This window comes from Lemur catta, chromosome 1 (genome assembly GCF_020740605.2).
Source record: "Lemur catta isolate mLemCat1 chromosome 1, mLemCat1.pri, whole genome shotgun sequence".
Taxonomy (NCBI): Eukaryota; Metazoa; Chordata; class Mammalia; order Primates; family Lemuridae; genus Lemur; species Lemur catta.
This window is the reverse complement of record NC_059128.1, coordinates 69,700,693-69,720,508: the sequence shown is the minus strand read 5'-3', so window position 1 is coordinate 69,720,508 and position 19,816 is coordinate 69,700,693. Positions and strand designations below refer to the sequence as shown.

Sequence of the window (19,816 nt, the reverse complement as noted above, 5' to 3'; positions counted from 1 at the left end):
TCGAGGAGGGGGTGTAACCTTGGGTGAGTCAGCTCTCCTTTGCAGAGGGCAGTACCAGGGCAGGGACCCAGCTGCAAGTCATGGCTGTCAACACTCTCAGCAGCTGAGGGAACAGGGCCTTGGTCTTGAAAGACGGATCTGGGTGGCACACACTATACTACCTTTGTCATGTGATACATAGAGTATTGTATTCAAATGGACTCTTTTTTCCTATGAAATAATTTCCAGCTATATCCATCCTGGTCTTCTACATGTAACCTAACTTGTTTGTAGTGCCTTTCAAATATGTACCCATAACCGCACCAAAAACTCCAGATTCATCATTTTCTCCCTTGATGTGAATATCTATTACTAACGTAGCCTGACTTTTTGTTTTCAACAACCATATTATCCAACTGGCTCAAAATCAATATGTTGTCAATGAAAACTGAAACCAAAGTCTCCTATATCCTTTTCTTGTAAGTAGATATTTTAATCACAATGCAGGATGTTTCCATTATCCTCTTGATTTTAATCTTGTTCCGTTTAGCTTAGAAAGAATTTAACAAGCTATGATTCTGTCATCTAACACCTTTCTCCACTTCAGTTTTTATCTAAATTTGATTAAGGCTGCCAAAAAGACATTGAAAAGAGAAGATCCGAACGGGGCAGAGAGCAGTGATGGGTCTTGTGGTGTGCCAATGGTACCCTTCTACATTTTGACAGAGACCTATTAATCAACAACAGAGTGTGACTGTTCAACTCCTGCAGATTCAGCATATTTTAATATAGGATAGTGTCTTTCCACTCACTCAGGGCAGGAATCTCTTGACTCTGTTTTCCTCTTGCAGAACCAGTCACATTCATCTAGTTTTGAGTCCACAGAGTTTTGGAATCTATTTCTTATTATCACTAACACCAAGACAATTACAGACTCTTCCCTATTCTCAATTTATCACATCCTATAATCACATCTCATTTGCCATTGGTAAATATCTTGTGCACAATAAACAAAAAAAGGTCACTCAGCAAATAAACATCACATATAAAGTCCCATGAGATTACAGAGAAAAAAGTGTTCATGAGGGGAATCAGAAGTCTTCAATGGAGATAACATTTAGAATTTTTAAAAAAGTTTTTGTTTTGAAATACTTTTAGATTTATAGAAAAGTTGAAAAAGAGAGAGTTCCCTATATCCTTCCCCCAGCTACCCAACATTATGTAAAAGTTAACATTTTGCATAATCAAAGTTAGGATGGATTTTGAATCATGTAAAGGAATTTATCAGAATATCCCATTTAGAGAAATAATGTATGAATAAAACCACTGAAACATGAAATACTAAAAATAATATCTAAATTTTTTTTGGAGAATTATGTGTTAGACACTGCGCCAAGCCCTTTAAATATATCAGCTAATCCTTACAACAACCCACAAATAGTTAATATATTCTCTATCATATATAATTATTAAACTATATGTAATATATATGTTTTATATACATAGTATCCATCTGTTATAGATGAGAAAATTGAGACAGTTGCCAGTCCTTTGATAGGTAGTAGAGGTGGAATTTTACACTAAAGTGTTCGGCTCTAGCATACTATCACACCAGTATACTATGATTAGTATGATTCAGAAATGGAGAACAATCTATTATGGATACAGATGAGGATATGTTAAGGAAAGTTGTGGGGACAGGGTTCTGATAAAGGAAGCAGAAGACAAGGCCAGAAAGGGAATGGAAAATTCTAGATAATGGAAAGATATTGTGGAAGGTAGAATTCTAAGATAGTCCCCAAGATTACTGTCCTCTGCTATACTACCCAAAATAAATCCCCTCTCCTTGAGCGAGGGCAGAACCTGTAAATATGATGGCCTTTCACTTCCGTGATTAAGTTATGTTATATGGCTAAAAGTGAAGGAATTTTGCAGGTGTAATTAAGGTCTCTGGTGCGCTCACACTGCCCCACTGATTCAGGGTCTTGAATACTCATGTTATTATCCAAGTCTGCCCATTCCTTTCCTGGCCTTGACTGTTCCCACTCTGGGAAACCTGTCCCATAACTCATTCTGTAAAGATCCTGCTCTGCTACGTAATGACAGCAGCTTTACAAGCAAATTAATACAATGACTTATGAGTTTTGTGTATAGATTTTGGAAATCAATTACATGGCCTAAACTTATATTTGCATTGTATACAAGTTTTCTAGCAACAGTGCTTTTACACAGAAGGCAAACTTCAAGGATGTCGGGCACTCAGCAGGTGGGCCTTGCAGGACTCCCCTGAATCACAGCCTAGAAGAGTTACAGGTACCTGCCCAGCTTTCTAGTCCACCAATGTGTTGGGTCATAGAGAGTACCTCAGCGCAAATGTGCTGGACTTTGATCATGCATAATGCAACACAGTTAATCTGTGATCAGGGAAATACATGCAATGTTAAGCCACCTCTGGTTTCTATTTCGAGTTTGATCACTTCACTACCCCTCAATGACTGGCTTTGACAATCAAGTTTTAAGACTCATTTTAAAATTTAAAAAGGTCTGTTCTGGTAAAGTTGATTGTGTTGTAAAGTTATTCCAATTAAAAGAATAGTTTCTTTGTTTACAAAAAGACTTGGCTTTGGGTACCCAAGTTGCATTTAATTCCATTCTCATCTTTTGGCACCCTAAACCCATTCAGAGGTAAATAGTTTTAGAGTTAATTAAAAACAAAAAGGCATTATCTAGCCAAACAGGGTCAGTAACAGCATCTAACATCAATAGTAATCACATGATATGGCATGAAACCAGTTTCATTCTGTTTATTGTAAGATAAATGAGAAAAATTTGTCCCTGTTAGCAGTTTGCAGACCAAATTCTCTCATCATTTATCCATCCACTTAGTCATTCATTTAATAAAACATTTATTGAGTACATGCCATCGGTCAGTTACTGAAACTGATTCCAGCAATATAATAATGAATTAACACCATTGATGTCTTTGAGGAGACCTTTTTAATAAAATAAAAATCAAGAGACATTTGTTTCAATTTTGATGGGTTCCATCACCAGCAGAAACAGGTTCCAAATGAAAATGGGACACCAAAAACATAGCAAGGGAAAACTGATTTTACTTTGCTGGGTGGCAATGTTAGCCGAAAGAATTCCCAACCATTCTGTCTGACTATTATTCCTAAGGGCAATTTTTGTCTCTCACAGTCACTGCCTTGTCACTGTGAATTGGAAGCTTGTTTTTAATTAAAGTCAATAACCACAAAATTTTTTTTAATCAGTATATATTGATCCACTATTCATGGAACTGCAGAGTGTTCATCCAAAGGACATGATAGGGTCCTACATGCAAAAGCTTCATGAGAACTAAATAGTAGCACAAAGAACAACGAGTGAGTATAATAAAAATATATATTCATGTCATAAGATATGGATAATTGAGGGTCAAAACCTATTGTCTTGACAAAAAAAAAGACATGGAAATCAGGAAGATAAGATTACATTAGTTGCAGAAATTGAGACAGGTTTGTAGAGGGAAAACATAATTTCAAGTAATTCAGAAATAATTGGTAAGAAGAAAGGAGACCTTTGTTTTTCTTTTGCTATTTCATCCTTCAATTTATCATTTCATATTGAAATGACATGAGTAATCAGACATGCAATTTCAATTCCTTTATAATTTAACTAAAAATATATAAAATGCTGACTAAATTCAAGGCTACTGAGCAAACCAGTTTTAAACTAGACTCTATGGGGAGTACATCAGAGGTATCATATATGATTCCAGCCCTCAAGTATTTTTACAAATTAGGTGGAAATCCAATATTAACCTATACATAACAGTAAGAGACCAATAAAGATGCTACATAAGTAAGGGTCTTGAAAACAGAAACAAATGTAGCAGCTTTAATCAATAGCAAATTGAGAAGTCCACATAGAATGATTGGTTGTGTCCTATTATTCGTAGCATCATTTCATCATTGGAAAACACCAAGAAGAACAGGTTCTTAAAATCCTTTCCGGTCTTATGAGCCAATAATGATCTGTAATTATAATAAAGCTAATATCTTTTAATGCTTTATGAAGTATTTTCAATGATATTATTTCATTTGATTCTTAAAAGAACCCTAAGAATTTGATATAGTTTCTTCCAGCAACTGCAGTCAGGCAGGTAACAACAAGGAATAAAATCAGTATTGCCTTAACTCTACCAATTTTGGTGTTCCTCTCTCACCCCCACCAGTTTCTCCTGAGTCATTCTGGGAATCCCGTGTACTCCCAGATGCATTCCTCCCGCTCGTCACTGCTGTCCTCTCTTGCTCTGGCTGCACAAAGAGCTCCTGATGCTTCCAAAATTGGCACCAGGGCTGCTGCAGTCAAAGGTGCCAGATGCGCTGTCCAAGGCACAACTGCCTACCTCTCCCGCTTCTCCTTAAGAGAAGATAAAATCTCATTCATTCTACCATAAATAAATATGATACTAGATAAAAATCTAGTTCATTACACCCTTCCATAGCGTGCTTCAACAGCACCTTCAGTGGGGACTCTCTGCATCCACAAGTTTGTACATTCTGTTCTGCAGAACTTGCCTTCAATGTCTTAAAAGAAATTTTAGTAACATTATTCCTTAAATTTTCACACTGGTTTTTATTGCAGTCCTCTCTCCGTGGGATCTAGGCATGAGTCCAGGGGGCTGGGTCGGCAGGAAATCTGGAGGACAAACGTCATGCTGTTTTCAGTGTTGTCCCACCCCTGCAAAGCTGGAGTCCTCAGAAGTGCCTCAAATCCTTGCTTTCCTTTGCGTGAGCTCTGTCCTGCGATGACTGACCAAGCACTCAGCAAAATATTCTTGACAGGCCCGACCATCAGATTATCCAGACTTGCCTAGACACGTTGCAAGCCTAGCTCAAACTGCACATGTTATTTACTCTCCACAATTCCTCTGGGCTAACCTGGAAACCAACAGCTTTACTCAGACACAGGATTATTTTTGGGCTCTCCCTCCAAACACAAAACTCAAACTTTAAATTTTAGCATAGGTTTAAAACACACAAAAATATATATATCCTAACATTTTAGGAAAAATACATGAAACCTGGATGAACCACCTCATTGTGAAAAAAATTGTGTTTACATGAATTACAAAACTCTGAATCTCAATGTTTAAAGCCCTCCCTCACTTGCTTAGCATGAAATCCAGTCTTTCCTCAGGCTTTTCCTCCCCAATTATGCCTTCCTGGGGTCCTACAAGGTTTCTGTGCTTGGGGCCCACTGCCCTTGTCATCCTTCTGCTCTTTTGCTCAGTCACTCAGCTGTCCTTGGGTTGTTAACAACCTCTTCCAGATCACAGAGCTGGGCCTTTTCTCTTTCTCTGGACAACAAGACAGTTCCTGCTTCTCTTGAATGTCTCTTTCATACCACAAAACTGTTGGACTTCTGATGACAAATTTCTTTCTTCCTTTGTGCCAAAGCCCCTTCTCCTTTGAGTGCAGGGGCACCCCTAGCAGGAGGAAGAAATGTTTGTGCACAGATATTTTGGCCCAGACTAGCTCTTCTCTCATGGTACTTTTCTTTCAGTTGTTCACTGTTCCTCCCTATTGGCCAACATCCTTCAAGGATCCCACAAACCTGTCTATATCCTATACACTCTGAATTCCAATTCTGATCTAATTTCAAGTTCTTTCCTATAGAGCTCTGGGCCCTATAGAAAAATCTGGTTTTGTATCAGAACAAGCCATGACTGTGAACCTTCTGCAAGAGGGAAGAAACTTCAGAACACGCTATGATAGGAGGCTGAGCTGGCAGGGCACACGGAGGAACTCTCGGAGGATGGCATGGTCTAGTATCACAGCCCAGAGGCCACAATCAGAAAGTGGATGAAGTGAGGTAGGTGATAACAGGCATTTAGCTGATAACAGCTATCAGGAGGAAGAGGGTGGGGCCAGAATGGTATCTACAGTTTTCAAAAAGCACCTTCTCTCAGGAGTCCATAAGGAATAAAACAAAACATACACTTTCAAGATTTCAATTTAATAAATGCTTGTAATCCAATTACAATCATAAAAGTTTGTCTGTTTTAAATGCCCCAACCAATGATGCTATGAGGCAGAATGGTTATGTGGACAAATATGTCCAATAAATTTTTCTTCAGCATTTAATATCTATTTATTTAAAAAATGGTTCTGTCTTTTAAATTTTTCAGTGGCTATTATTTGTAATCATGGTGTTAACTCTGCCATTTCTACACATCTCTGAAATTACTTTAGATGGCTGTGTGTAGCCTAAGGCCACAGACTGCCACCCTTGCTTCACATCTTGTACTCTGAATCCAAGAATAGAAAAAGAGACAAATGGAAAACAGTTCAGTAGAAGGTGTTATCCTCACAGCACAATTCAACCTTAATCTGGAAAAAAAATTCATATGCATAGAGCTGCCTTGGGGTTTTAAAACATCAGGTCTTGGCCCTGGTCCTGGCCTTTAAAACATATTCCCCTTTGAAAAACAAAACTTGAATGAGAAAAACACTCATCATTTATTTTATATGGAAACTGACCTCATAATACAAATTGTTCCTTGATAGAAAACTTATTTCATATTTCATATGTTAATCAGCTATTCTTAATTTGAGGTAACTGGGGAAGATATTTTTAAATTCTCTTTGTGCTTTTCACATAAAACAAGCAGGCACAATGTGATATCAATCATTGTTAAATATAAGAGCTTTATTTTTAAAAAAAAACATAATTGTTTTCTGAATCTATAGACTATAAACCATATCACAAGGACTGCTAATTCATTCACTTTCTCCATGTATGTACTTTTAACAGTAAAAAGACAGTCAACTGAATCAAATTTAGAGGGAGAATGGTCACATGAAAAATGAAACACTGCAATAACCATGTAGTATCAAGATAACCACTGTTCTATAACACAACATAGCCCACACAAACATATGCATTCTTCTTTACCCTGTTGAGCGTTTAAAATGCTGTTCTTTCTATATTCAGTCACTAATAAACTGGAGGAAAACACTGTAGCCACCATGTCTCCTTACTCACCAGCAACTCCTCTCCAGCCTCTTACATCTACTTACAGACTGATCACTCCACTCAAGTAGCTCCCTCAAAGGAGATGATGGCGCAACTCATCTGCATCATCTAGTCTCCCGTGTGCCCCTCCAGATCCTCTCCCCACTCTTCTCTATGCTCTTGGCCCTGGAGGGCTGACCGTGCAGCCCACAGCTACTGGCTGGGCTCCCTTACACTCTGCCTTCTGGTTGGGTCAGTTAGAGGAGGGTTACAGGAAGATCAGAGACTGAAGGCACAGCTTCCTCTCTGCTGTTCCTGCCAGATGGTCGCCTCTGCTAATCTCCCCTCTCTGGTTCCAGTGACCACGGTCCGCCTTGCCCCTTCAGGCCTGGGGGCATCTGTTCCCTGTCAGGACTCTGACTAATCCAAGAGCCTCTTTGAATCACCTTCTTCTGTTGGTGTCTGGATTATGCTCTACCTCATCTAATCCTACCTCCTAGGCTACTCCTTCTCGGGTGTTGCTTTCACAGCTCTCTAGCAACCCACATTTCCCATTGTTACAGTGCTGTGTCCTCAGTGCTGAGCTTCTTGCCTCGTTAAAGGGCATGGGGAAAGTACAGGAAAGCACGGTTTAGCTATAATCCTACACCCCCCCCCCCACACACACAGAACCTCTCTAGGTGGGGAATTTGTTTTTTTATTTTTAAAAACAGTACTTAAATCACTCTTGAAAAAATCAGAAAAGTGACACATTCACAACCAGAGAAACAATGTAAAAACACATAAAGAAAAAAAATTAATGCTATTCCCCAGTGCTTCTGTACCTTTCCCTTCATCTCATTCCCCACCTCCACATGGGAATGTTAACAGTCTGGCCAGTCTTTCTCCACCCCTGTCTCCATGATATTCAAACCCATATCAAACATATCTATTCATATATGGGGAGGGGAGATACTTGTTTTACAAAAACTGAGAGCATTCTATATATTATTTTATAAGTCAATAGAAATAAATCTAGATCAATACTCTGAACAGCCTCATAATATTCCAGAGTACAAATGTACATCTATTTAACCATTTCTCTACTGATGGACATTTAAATTTTTTCTGGCTGTTTTTGCCACTACAAACAATGCTGCAATAGACACTCTTCTGCACATATTCTTATTGGTGCACACATTTATGTAAGCTAAATTCCTAAAAGTGGGATTGCTAGGTCACAGTTATATACAGTTTTAATTATGACTCCATTACTTTCTCAAAAGTACATAGCAACAGCTTTTTTGTGCCCTTCCTTTTGCTCTCCCGTTGCTGTGACAGTTGGTCCGGTCGTCATCTGTGGTGTATGTATCATGTTCTGTAAACCTATATCTTGCTCTTGCCCTATAATCCTATCTTTCTCTCCTCAATAAACCTCATTTTCATGCTTGTCTTAAAAAAAAAGTACATAGCAACATACTTTCTGTCAATGTAATTCTTATATTTATTTTATGTGGGTATAAAATGCTATATGCAATTATTGAATCTTATTTTCTCTCTTAACATTAAGTATAGATAATTTTCTATGTACTGCATACTCTCTGTAGTAATCTTAAATGGTTGCATATATCCATTAACATTATGAAGCTTCTTTAAAATTTTATGGGAATTGCATCAAACCTCAATATTAACATGCAAAACTTTATATCTATTTACCATAATATATGTCCAGAAAGAAATCAAAGCTTTGACAGAAGCAATAGATACAATAAAATCTATTACATGAATGCCTCTTGACCCTTAATCAGCTGGCATTAATTATATCTTTTGATGGGCACAAGAATTGATCAAATGATTCTCAATATCAACAAGAATTATGCCAGGGGCATATGCTTCCATCACCACCCTACTGACCTCAATCCGAGGAAAATGATCACGAGATTGCTCAAGAGCACACTAAAGACTGCATTTCCTAAGTGTGGCTTTAAAAGGGTCTATTCCAGATCAAAGGAAAATGAAAGTGAGCAAAACAAAGGAATCTCAGCACCCAGCCCCAAGGACACTGCTATACAGGTTAGCACAACTAGAGTCCCTCAAGGTTTGAGGCAATACCATGTTTCACAAAGACTTGGGAACATTGTACAGCAGTCCCCATCACCAAAATCAAATACTATAAAACCAGCTCCAAGGTTTGCATTGGAGGGAACCATGAGAAGACAAATCTGGCCACCATGCATTGTTAGCCTATTCTGTATTTGCGCATATTGCCACCAGATAAGAGATTCCTGAGCATAGCCCTGTGAATTAAAGAGTTAGGAAAACTAAACCCAGTAGAAGGTGGATCAATAGCCTCTGTAATACCTTTATGCTACTTCTTTTGTGGATGGTAATGTCAGCTTTAACTGCTTGGTCTTGCAAGAAGGAGAAGGGAATTTCACCATTTCTTGGGAATTACTACTTGCCTGTAACACTCAAGAGTCTTCCAACTGGAAACGGATCTGATTACTTTTGCCAGACTTAATCTTTTACTTGAGCAGTTAATGAGAGCTCTCAATAATCTTAATCACATCACTTCAATAAAATACCTAGATGTTATTTCCGTAGGATATAAATGTCCACAGATCATAAACTCACCCTGGTTAATAGCTAACGTGGGAGAAAGGTGAGAGTTGGATTCAGATAAAGGCTTACTGTATGGTGATGGTAAATGAATTAGTCACCCTTCCTCTGGGTTGCTGGTGACTGTCTGAGGTCTCTGCTGGCTCTGGGTAGAGGAGAAATGAAGCGAAAAGCAAAGGCAGGTGGAAGCAGGAACATTCTCCCCGTATGGGCCCACCAGCTGCAGGAAGTCACCAAAGGATACACAATATAAAATGCACTCATGACTACAAGAAAGGGAAAGTAAAGAGAGGAAAGGGGACAAGAACACCGGGTACAGATCAAAGATATTATCTGGAGAATTCCCTCTCTCATGCCTTTTAAAGAAAGGCCAAAAAGAGATAATGTCCTGGGGAAGGTCTCCACATAAGAGAAGTTATCCATGTCAGATAAAAAGTCTCTCCCACTCCTACTCTCCCTCCCCTTCCCAACCTCTTCTTTTATAAGGTTAAAAGCACAGGAGGTCTCCCAGGCAAGGCATGGCTATGATTCTTATGAGGCTCCTGAAAGTGCTACTGAAGATCCCAGTGGAAGGCTGAGGACTAAGTAAAGGGGACAGTTACGAGCAATCACATGCAGAGACCAAGGGAAAGTGTGGTCATCCATTCAACTTGTCCCCTGGCAGGCTCATGGCCAGTCACCAAGGGAAACCAAATGTCTTCTGTGGCCTGCCTTGACTCAGGTAGCGGAGCTTTTATAATTTTTTTTTTTTTTTTTTTTTTTTTTTACGTAGGTAGAAAAAGGACAACAAAATAATAAGATAATCCTAAATTGGGGGAAAAAAGGATTTACTGAAGATCAATGTACTTAATGCACAGTTTCTGGACAGGGGACATGCACAATGCTAGAATTTGGTGTGGTTTCTAAAAGGAACTCCACATCCATGCCCCCAGACATCTCCCACCTAATAAATCCAGAGAGCTTCCTTGCCACATATTTCCAAGTCTCCAGCATCCATAGGGAGAAAGAATTTTCATCACTAGGGTTCTATGACATATGATATAACATTTACAGTTCTATGACTTTCCTGGTGAATCTGATTGGTTATATTATGAAAGTAGCAGATCTTACCAAAGTAAGATTGACATATTGCAAAAACAAGATAAAAAGCATTTACTACATTTTTAAAGAACCACTCCCTGGATCAGCGCTTTAGAGAAATTAATAAAATGTCACAAATTCAAAATGAACAGCAAGCTTCTGAAACTCCTCTTTCCTAGACAGATATTTTTATCTCAGAAATTGTACATGATGTTTTCTGCAACCTTTAAGAGACCATATATCATATTACGAGCTACTACCTAGACAAAGCATTGACCATATGCTGTTAAAGGAATGCTAAAAAAGAACATATTATTTACACAATGGCTTACAAAACCCTGAGCATCTGGCCACACTGGCCTAGAAAATGTAATGAATATTGGAGTGGCACTTCTTATACACTGTCTTTTTTGGTCTTAATGAATTAAAAAATAATTTTCATGTAAAATTTTAAATCACAATAGTGATACAAGTCTGAACAAAGTGTCTTCAAATTAGACTGAATTCACCCCTCTTCTGGTAAAAAAAAAAAAAAACGTTTTTGTCATGAAATTATGGCACTTACAGAGGTGATTACTCTGAAAAGAAAACAAAAACCCTCTAAATACAGACAGGTGATCTAAGACACAGCATGTTTTTTCACTTCTGCTTAGAGAATCCCTAGAACAACTCCGGCAGCATAAACAGCAGAATTCAGGTGAAGGGGCCAATTACCCAGTGTTAGCATCAAAGGCAGGGACAAGTTACTACTTCTCTCTGCCCGTTCCTGTTTCCTTTGAGAGTCCCTGTGGTAGGCAACTATGGAGGCAGCTTTAGAAGGTGCCAAAAGAAAAAAAACATAAAAAGTTATTTACAAAGTATGGCTTCTGGAAGCAGCTACATCTCTGAGCCCCTAAGTCAACACCTTCCTCACCATCTCCACTCTTACCCGTCCCACTCCCAGTTTTCTTGCTACAAAATGAACTAACAAGCCTAGGAATTTTGGTCTATTGTTAATCAGACAGTCCCTAAATAGCACAAGCAGATTGATAGTTCTTGAATCACCCAAGAACAGACTGAAAGCATTTTAACTAACCTGGAGGTGACTGGTGCTGGGGCTGAGCTGTGGTCCTCTCTGGCCCCACGCTCTTTTCCAAAGTTTCCTCAGGCGCCAACCTTGGTTGGCCTGCTCTGAGGGAGGCTGGGCTGGCTCCTTTGGTCTCCGTGACCTTTGCAGAGGATGGTGGCTCCAAGGTGTCAGCAAACGGGGACCCAGAGAAGACACTGCTCTTTCTACCAGGAGAGTCATTAAGAGCGGCTTCCCTCTCACCAGGCAGCGGAGGGAGCCGGAGGATCCTGTGATGCTGCTGAGGGCTGGGGAGTCTCGGAGACAGCGGGGAGGGAACAGGTGACGCCCGTCTGCGTGTGCTAGACTGAGGGGATGAATTATTAAATGCCACGCCGAGAGCCGCTGGTGCTGGGGGGGAAGGCCTCTTCTCATCACTCACGGGTTGGGAGGAGCGGGGACCTACCCCGTGGGGCAGATCCAGGAGCAAAGACTTGCGGCCGCTTGGGGGCAGCCCGCCTCGCTTCTTGCCTCCGGTTTCCGGGAGGCTGCGGGTGGCTCTCTTGCTGAGGGGGAAGCCCAGCCTTTTCCCCTCGGTGGCTTCATCTAACTTCTCGCTCTCTATCACCTTCAGGAGGACCTTGTTCACAGCCCCCTCAGCACCGGCTGACGTGGTCGAAATGGAGGCTCTTTGGCTGGCCGAGGACTGAGAGGGCCCGGGCCCCCGCCGCCTGGAGCCCCGACCCCCGGCCTCGGCCCCCGGGAGGCAGAGCGAGTCCGCTGTGGGTGCAAACTCAGCCTGGGCCGCTGGGCAAACGGCGATCCTTTCCTCAGCCTCGGGATGCGTTTTCACCACCCTTTGTACCTGACAGGACAGATCCTGGACCTTGGCCACCACTTTGGAAACAGGTTTCTTCTCGCAGGTCCGCTCAGCTGACTTCTCTGTCCCCTCCCTCTCGGCCTCGGGATGCTTCTGCGGGTCCTGGTGGCTTCCAGGCAAAGCTGCTTGCCGATGCTCCAGCCCGTGAGGCCTCCTCGGCCGCTCCCGAACGCCACCGTGTCCTGGCCCTGTGGAGCTGCCGTCAGTGGGCGGCGCTCCCCTTCCAGGCCCAGTGTCCTTGGAAGCCGTCCCAAAGTCCCCGAATCCCAGATCTGCATCCAGTGTCCTGGAGATATCTGGGGGGCAGCTCTCTCTCCTGTGCAGGGAAGAGGCAAGTGCCCCGTTTGGGAGCAAGTTTCCTCTCTCCTCTAGGAGCCAAAGGTTAGGCCTCGCTCGAGAACGAGGAAGGGAGTTGCTGAAGCCGACCTGGTCCCTCCCCTCCTTCCCGTGAGGAGCCGACTCCTGGCCCCCACGCCCTTTCCTTCGCGTCCTCTTCTGCAGGAGCGCCTCAAAGCCCTCTCTCCTGCCACCAAACCTCCGGGCCTTTTTGTTCCTGTGGGCACTCCTCTTATTGAGAGGGCCCACCGGGGGCTCCCCCGGCCAGTCGCCGGCACTCTGGCAGCGGTCGTCCTCCGGGGCCAGGCTCACGGACAGCTCCGGCAGCTTCCCCTCGTGGTTCCCCATCGTAATCCCCAGGATGTGGTCTGAGCTCAGCAGGTCGGCCAGCAGTCTCTCTCTCTCTGTCGTGAGTTTGTACAGCTCAGTTAGAATGTCTTTCGTGGGAGTCTGCTTGAAAAATATGTCACCTGGATGTTCGCTCGGCTCCTGGCTGAGGCTGACGATGTCTGGCCCCTCCCTGACTTGGTAGCAGTTATGAAAACCTCTACTGGATCTGTCTAGAGTTACAGTGCCCTTGTATGAAAATCCTCTGACTTCCCCCCTTGGAAGATAGAAGCTGATGTAGCAGAGTTCGGTAATGGGCTTATGCAATTGGAGGGTGCTATGAGTGCCTTCCATTATGCCTACCTAATTATTCATGCCTTGGAGATGCCGGTCTGTGGTCAGGCTTCCCAGGCTCCAGTGGCGAGGCATGTGATGGTGGCTGTGCAGAGAGAGCAGCTGACAGTCATCTCCAGCAATGAGACTGCCTGTTAGGGGAACAGGGGAAGAAAGCAGCTTGTCTCAGACTGCATAAATCACAGACCAACATCAATCAAAGCATGACCATGACTTAGCCTTCCTCTCTGGCTGACCTCAACAACTCAAGCCCAACAGCCTGATTTCAACCTTTTCACCACTCCCACCCCACTCCTGACTGGTAGAGCTTTTCTCCAACCCAGAGATGGGAGAGTGCTCTAATTTTAGTCCCAAAAGTTCCCTTTCCCCACATGGACACTCAGTGTGCAACCTAGATTAGGTCTCTCGACTTCTCTAGGCCTCAGTTTATGCTCTTCTATAAAATAAAGCTATCCAAACTCCCAGAAATCCTGAGGAAAGAGGGCTTTGAGATACTTAGAAAACATAGCTGTTTTAATAACTCATATTTGGAATGTTACTTTACAAAGATGAGCCAAGCCTTTTTTATGCTCCAAAAAGCACCTTCTAAGATTTAAGATTAATTATCTATTTAACTTCAAGGATAGTGTGAGGGAAAGGTTTTAGGCTGAAATTTGGAGACACAGGTGAAAATTTAAATGTAAAAGTCTAAAACGTAAATAAGTAACTCAGGAGTCTTAATCAAGTTTTGCTGTTGTTTGTGTTGTCTCCTTTTTTCCTACTTGTTGCCTACTTGAGGCCAAATGGAATGGCAGAGGAAAAGCAAAAACTCTATAAACCACTGCTGGCCCTGTAGGGATTTTCAGTGATTTCACCACGGAAGCAAAGGTGGCTTCTTCCTTCTATGATTTGAGGGATCTCAGAAATGTCTCTGTGGCTAACACCCCCCCCACAGACTTAGGGCTTAGAATTCTATACCACAATACTTTGTTTCTTAAGATACTGCCCAATCTTCAAGTCTTCCTTGATGAAAAGGAACTCCCCAGGAATGATAACACAATAACTATTTATTAACCATTAATATCTTTAGTGAATTATTTTCCTCGGGTCTTTTCTAACTGGTTCTAAATAGGAAAAAGCTACATAAAAAGTAACATTTTGAGTGAGGGAAGAAAGGAGGAAGAGTTTTGTAATAGAAACTCCTTGAGGAAAACAGACAAAGCTAACAGTGATAAAATGAAGGTTAAAAAACATGCAGACATTTGGTCAACCCAGAAGTGCTGCAAGGACCCAAAGAACTCACAGAAAGGGTTAAAGGGGCATGAAGACAAGAATACAGAAGAGATGGAAGGCCAGGAGAGGCCTTGCCTCTCCCAATTGTATATGGGACTGTTCTCTTTCCAGTAGTCATATTTTAAAACCTTTCTAAGATGCTCATTGCTAGCATTTCCTACAGATATACATGTGTATCGATACCTAATAATTATTGGTACATACTCTCTGGATACACCCAAGAACTTGGGAGGTGGTCTTTTATCATATGATTTAAAAAAATCAGTTATAAAAGCTATTGCAGAGCTGTCAGTATCCACTGTGCACAATGCAGAGCACTAAGCATCAGGAGTTCGATTTATGAACTCTCAGAAAAGCCGAAGGGAAGCAGGAGAGGTGCTATTCTGGGTTGTGGAAAAATGGGATGCCCTCCTCTGTCTTCAAGCATCCTTCTCCTCCAGCTCCTCTTACCTCCTCAATTTCCCTGGGTTAGGAGAAGCGTGTGATGTTGGGGGAGGAGTAGTGTTAAAATTTTTCAGAATCTGTTTAAAGTGGCAGCATAAAATTCATGCTGTAAGTTCAAATAGGAATATGACTGTATATTCTAAGAGCCTATTCCTTAAGGGAAAATTCTTACATATTGGGCATATATACACATATACTTTCATTCCATGATCTCATTTAGTCAGCACATTTCCTCATTTTATAGATGAGGAAACTAAAATTCAGAGAGATCAAGGAATTGTCTAAGGGAACATGTCTCAGAAGAAGCAAGTTTCAAACCTAGGTCTGTCTCACTACATTGCTTCACAGGTGAAGCTGCTCCTCATCTACTGCCTTCTACCAATAAGTTGGTTTTCCAGGTAATTTGAATAGAAGAGTTCCTTTATTTTTTCTAAATTGGTGTTACGTAATTTCTTCAACATCATCTTGCTACCTTCAACACTCACTGGATAGCTTCAGCATGTCTGATCAGATACAGTGCTGCTCCCTAAGGTTCTCTCTTCAAGAATATAATCTAGGAAAAGGGCACCAGAAGTTCATTACATTTATAAGGAAAAATTGTCTATACCTGTCAAGTGGAACCCAATGAAGATTCTAATTCAGAAATTAAAGGGGAGAAGGACTGCTATAAAGGCTATATCTTTTTTGAGAATAACAGATATGTGGTGCCCCTTTATAGGGTTACACGCTTTTTTCTCCTGGTCTTTGAAAATCTTGGTTGTAAGAGAGAAAATGTCATGATTAGTGTGTTACTCACAGTTGGGAAACTCGAGTCAAGGTTTAGAAAATTATAACATTGGATTTTATAGTGATAAAGCCACAATGCAAGGCAGGAAGCTACTATTATGGGGGGAAAAAACCTTCACACTATTGCCTCGTCCACCCAGAAACTTCAATATAAGAGTGCTCTCACCACACTTGTGATGCCCACATCTGAAGACAAGGAAGAAAAAAGATATGGGAGTTTGTCTCATGTTCTTGGGACTATGATTCCTTTGATCTGGGCCCTGGGAACCAGTAGTGTGGTAAGAAACTCTATTGAACATGGGCTAAGGAGTTTGCATATTCCAGGATCCATGGGGAACCAACGAAGAATCCTAAGCAAAATGTTACTTATTTAGGTTTGCAGTATAGAAAGATGGCTCCAGAAGCACAGTGGAGACTAGTCCAGTGGGAAGTGAGATGAGGGGTACAAACCACTGAGAACGGCCTTTCTGGATCCCAGAAAGAAGTATTGATGCCAAGATCAAAGCAGTAGCAGTGTGGATGGAGAAGAGACAGTCAATTTAAGAAGACAGAATTGATAGGACCTAGTGATTGACTGGACACGTGTGACAAGGAAGAGTTTGTTTTCATGATTTCAGATTTAGGTGACTGGGCAGATTGCAGTGCCATTCACAAAGATAAGACATGCAGAAAGAGGAATGGGCTTCAGGGGAAGATGATGAATTCGGTTTTGGAAATATTGAATATGGGGTATCAATTGAACAAATCAGGTAGACGTTCCCAGGATGCAAAGGGCTAAAGCTCAGGAAAGAGATCTAGACTAAAGTTACACATGTAGAAGGAATCATATAGTATATAAGGAGTTTCAGTTCTAGGTAAGATGAAGTAAGCACACTCCATCCTATCTATCCCACTCAATGCAGCTGAAAAAAAAAAAAAAACCACCTACATAGAATGCATGGAGCAGCTATTTGAATACTCTGAAAGAAAACAGTAGCAGGTAGATTGGTGAGGAAGACCAGACTTTCAAATATCACCCAACTATAAAGCAGTTGAGTTTCCCAATTTTTTCCTCCAGTTGCCCTTCAGGCTGGACTCAAATGAGCGCTGGCCATGGAAGTGAGTATCAGCACAGAGAAGGCAGCAGGAGAAGCCCTCTCACTCAGAATCAGGAGTAAGAAAAAGGTCCCCTGTCAGTGACAACAGCAACAGTATGAGCCTGTTGGCACCCAAAACTCTGAGAGAAGAGAACATTCCTCTTTGATCACAGGATTTATAGCCCCAAGACATATGGGGGAAAACTCCCTTTCCTTTTTTTCTTACTCTGTTCTGTTCTTCATTGGTTTCAGATGTGGGCACAGTTGCAGGAAGTTTGCAGCAGACAGGGGTAAATAAAGTCCCAGATTTCCGGCTAGGGGACTAAAATTAGAGCCTCAGGGAGCCCAAAAGTATGGAGGAGATTGTGGGGAATGAGGAACTTAGAAAGTGACCCCATAAAGTTGTTTATGGACACCTGAATTCACCCCAAGCTGTGCATTGTGAATCGGATCTTAAACAGCATACAAAGGAATTTGAAAACAAACTGACCATTTCCCAGGGCCCAGACTGGCCACTGTGTGGCACCTACATGGGACAGATCCAAAGAGCACCACAGAAGATTTGAAAATGGAGCAGACGTTAAAACCACAACCAACAGAAGGCTCATTGGACCTGAGCAAATGGACTTCAACCTCAACCCTTGAGTGTGTTCCACATCAGAAAAAGGCTTTAGAGCAGGGCAAACTCTTCTCTGGGACAATCATTAGAAAAGTCAGAGTGCAGTGCAGAATCACCACACATATTTTCAATCTGAGAAACCAGAGGATAAAGAACTTAAGTCTTAAGAGAAAAAAGCAAAATAACAAAATCATCAGTGTGGAGTGGGGCTAAATACACTAGCACTGCAATTCCATGCTGAGTTCATGGGACTGTTTCAAGCAGTATTGCTTCACTGTACTTTGACTTAAATGCGTCAACCCTGCAGGAGCCACAGACTGAATTATACATCTTAATTTGATCTATGAAGTGACCTGCTCTGCTTGTGCTCAGGGTAAAAGCACTTTGCTTCCCAAGGAGTCTTCATGTCTTCCCTTTCCTCTGGCAAACTCCAGCCTAACATTTTCTCCATGACAACACTACTGTGGTGATTTCTTCCCTCTTTTTCCAATAAGCAAGTAGATTATGTCACTCTACCCAAAATGGTAATATCTGTTGTGCCTCATCATAATGAGAAATTATGGCCTTTTAGTAGATACTATCTAATGCCCATAGCATATTTCACCAATGCCTAAAATGAGACCCAAGAATTAGCTGTAGTCATTCTGTCTGCTGACTGTAGCCTTCCTAATTGATCCTGGCCTTAAAGGGCCAATGCAAAGCTTTCTTTGCTCAGTCATTGGCACAGTCTTGCCCTATGACTCCATTTGAGCCCAACACTGCCAAGAGAGATTACCTGTAACTTTCAATATTGAACAGGAAATTTTCCATTTCTCTGTTCAGATTCACACCATTCTAAGCACCAAGAAACTGACTTTTATGAACCCAATCAAAAAGTTCCCTTGTACTCTGGCTTTAGCCATTGGGAAACAATAGTAATGGATTGGAAGGCAGTATGGAAGAGGGGTCAGAACCTCTATTCCCAGGCTCCATCTCTCCTGGGCTATGGTTTGGCAGTAGGCATGCCCTGTAATGAAGACCACAGCTCCTCATGGGTAGCTCTCCTCCAGCTGTAGCTACTTTCTCTGGGTACTGCCCTATGTCCTTGCTTATTCATTCCTAGATAGCTTTGAATTCTGCCTTGCATGTGTGATTTTGGACAAGTCAGAGCGTGCCTGTCTCCTTTCCATTCACCCTGGGGTGGAGTCTGGCACTACAGGTTTTCATACAGGAAATATAAAAACAAAGGAAGGTCAGCAATAGGTTTCTGGCTCTTCTCTCCCTGGAGGAATTTTTCCTCAAAGAACCTACACACTGTAGGAGTAGGAGTATAGCAATAATAAAAATTTTACTACACTAAAAAGCAGAAAGATATCCATTCTATATCAAAGAACAAGCCAGAGGAGTTCAAGAAAAGGAGAAATCATATTATTTCTGTAAAATCAGTATAATCCTTCAGGCAGAAGCAAGCATTTAAAATAGCCCCTCATTAAAATGTATGATTTTGACAGGCTGAGATAAAGAAACAGAATTCCAAGAACAGGGAACATTGTACAAGACTGAGAAATCAGCTAACATGCATAAAAGGACAAATCAATTTCTCTGTTTTTTAGATACCTGTCAGGAGAGATAAGTCAAGAAAGATAGAGTGATACAGGAACTACATTGTAGAAAGATTTGAATCCAGGCTGGTAGGGAATAGACACTATCTTCTTATAGACAAATGATTCATGAAGCCATTGTGGTTTTTGACCAGGGAAATAATACATTCAGCACTAAACTTTAGGAAGATAAACATAGCAGTAACGTCAGGACAGATTGGAGTAGAACGAGATCAGACAGGGAATCAGGAATGAGAAACTGGAAACAACATCAAATTTTGCAAAGAGCTTGAGAAAGAAATAAATTAGAAGGCGAGATGACAGAGTTTTAGGTAGTAATGTTAGTAGAGTAATAGAAACTGAACAATATTGCAAGGAGAAAGAGAAAAGGCTACTGGTTCAGAGGAGAAAATATAA

At 41.4% G+C, this 19,816-nt stretch overlaps 1 protein-coding gene across 2 annotated transcripts in view; it reads right to left on the bottom strand.

Moving 5' to 3' along the window:
- FMN1 (formin 1) overlaps positions 1-13,622 on the bottom strand; it is a 342,614-nt gene extending 328,992 nt beyond the window's left edge. Inside the window, exons 1-2 of one of the 2 annotated variants that reach the window (XM_045527701.1) lie at positions 11,756-13,622; positions 10,152-10,174 (exon numbers count right to left, since the gene is read on the bottom strand). In XM_045527701.1, the coding sequence (XP_045383657.1) occupies positions 10,152-10,174; positions 11,756-13,622 (1,890 nt within the window). Of the gene's footprint in view, positions 1-10,151; positions 10,175-11,755 lie in introns of those variants that run through there. The other variant, XM_045527700.1, reaches the window with a different exon arrangement.
- Between the last annotated feature and the right edge of the window lie 6,194 nt (positions 13,623-19,816).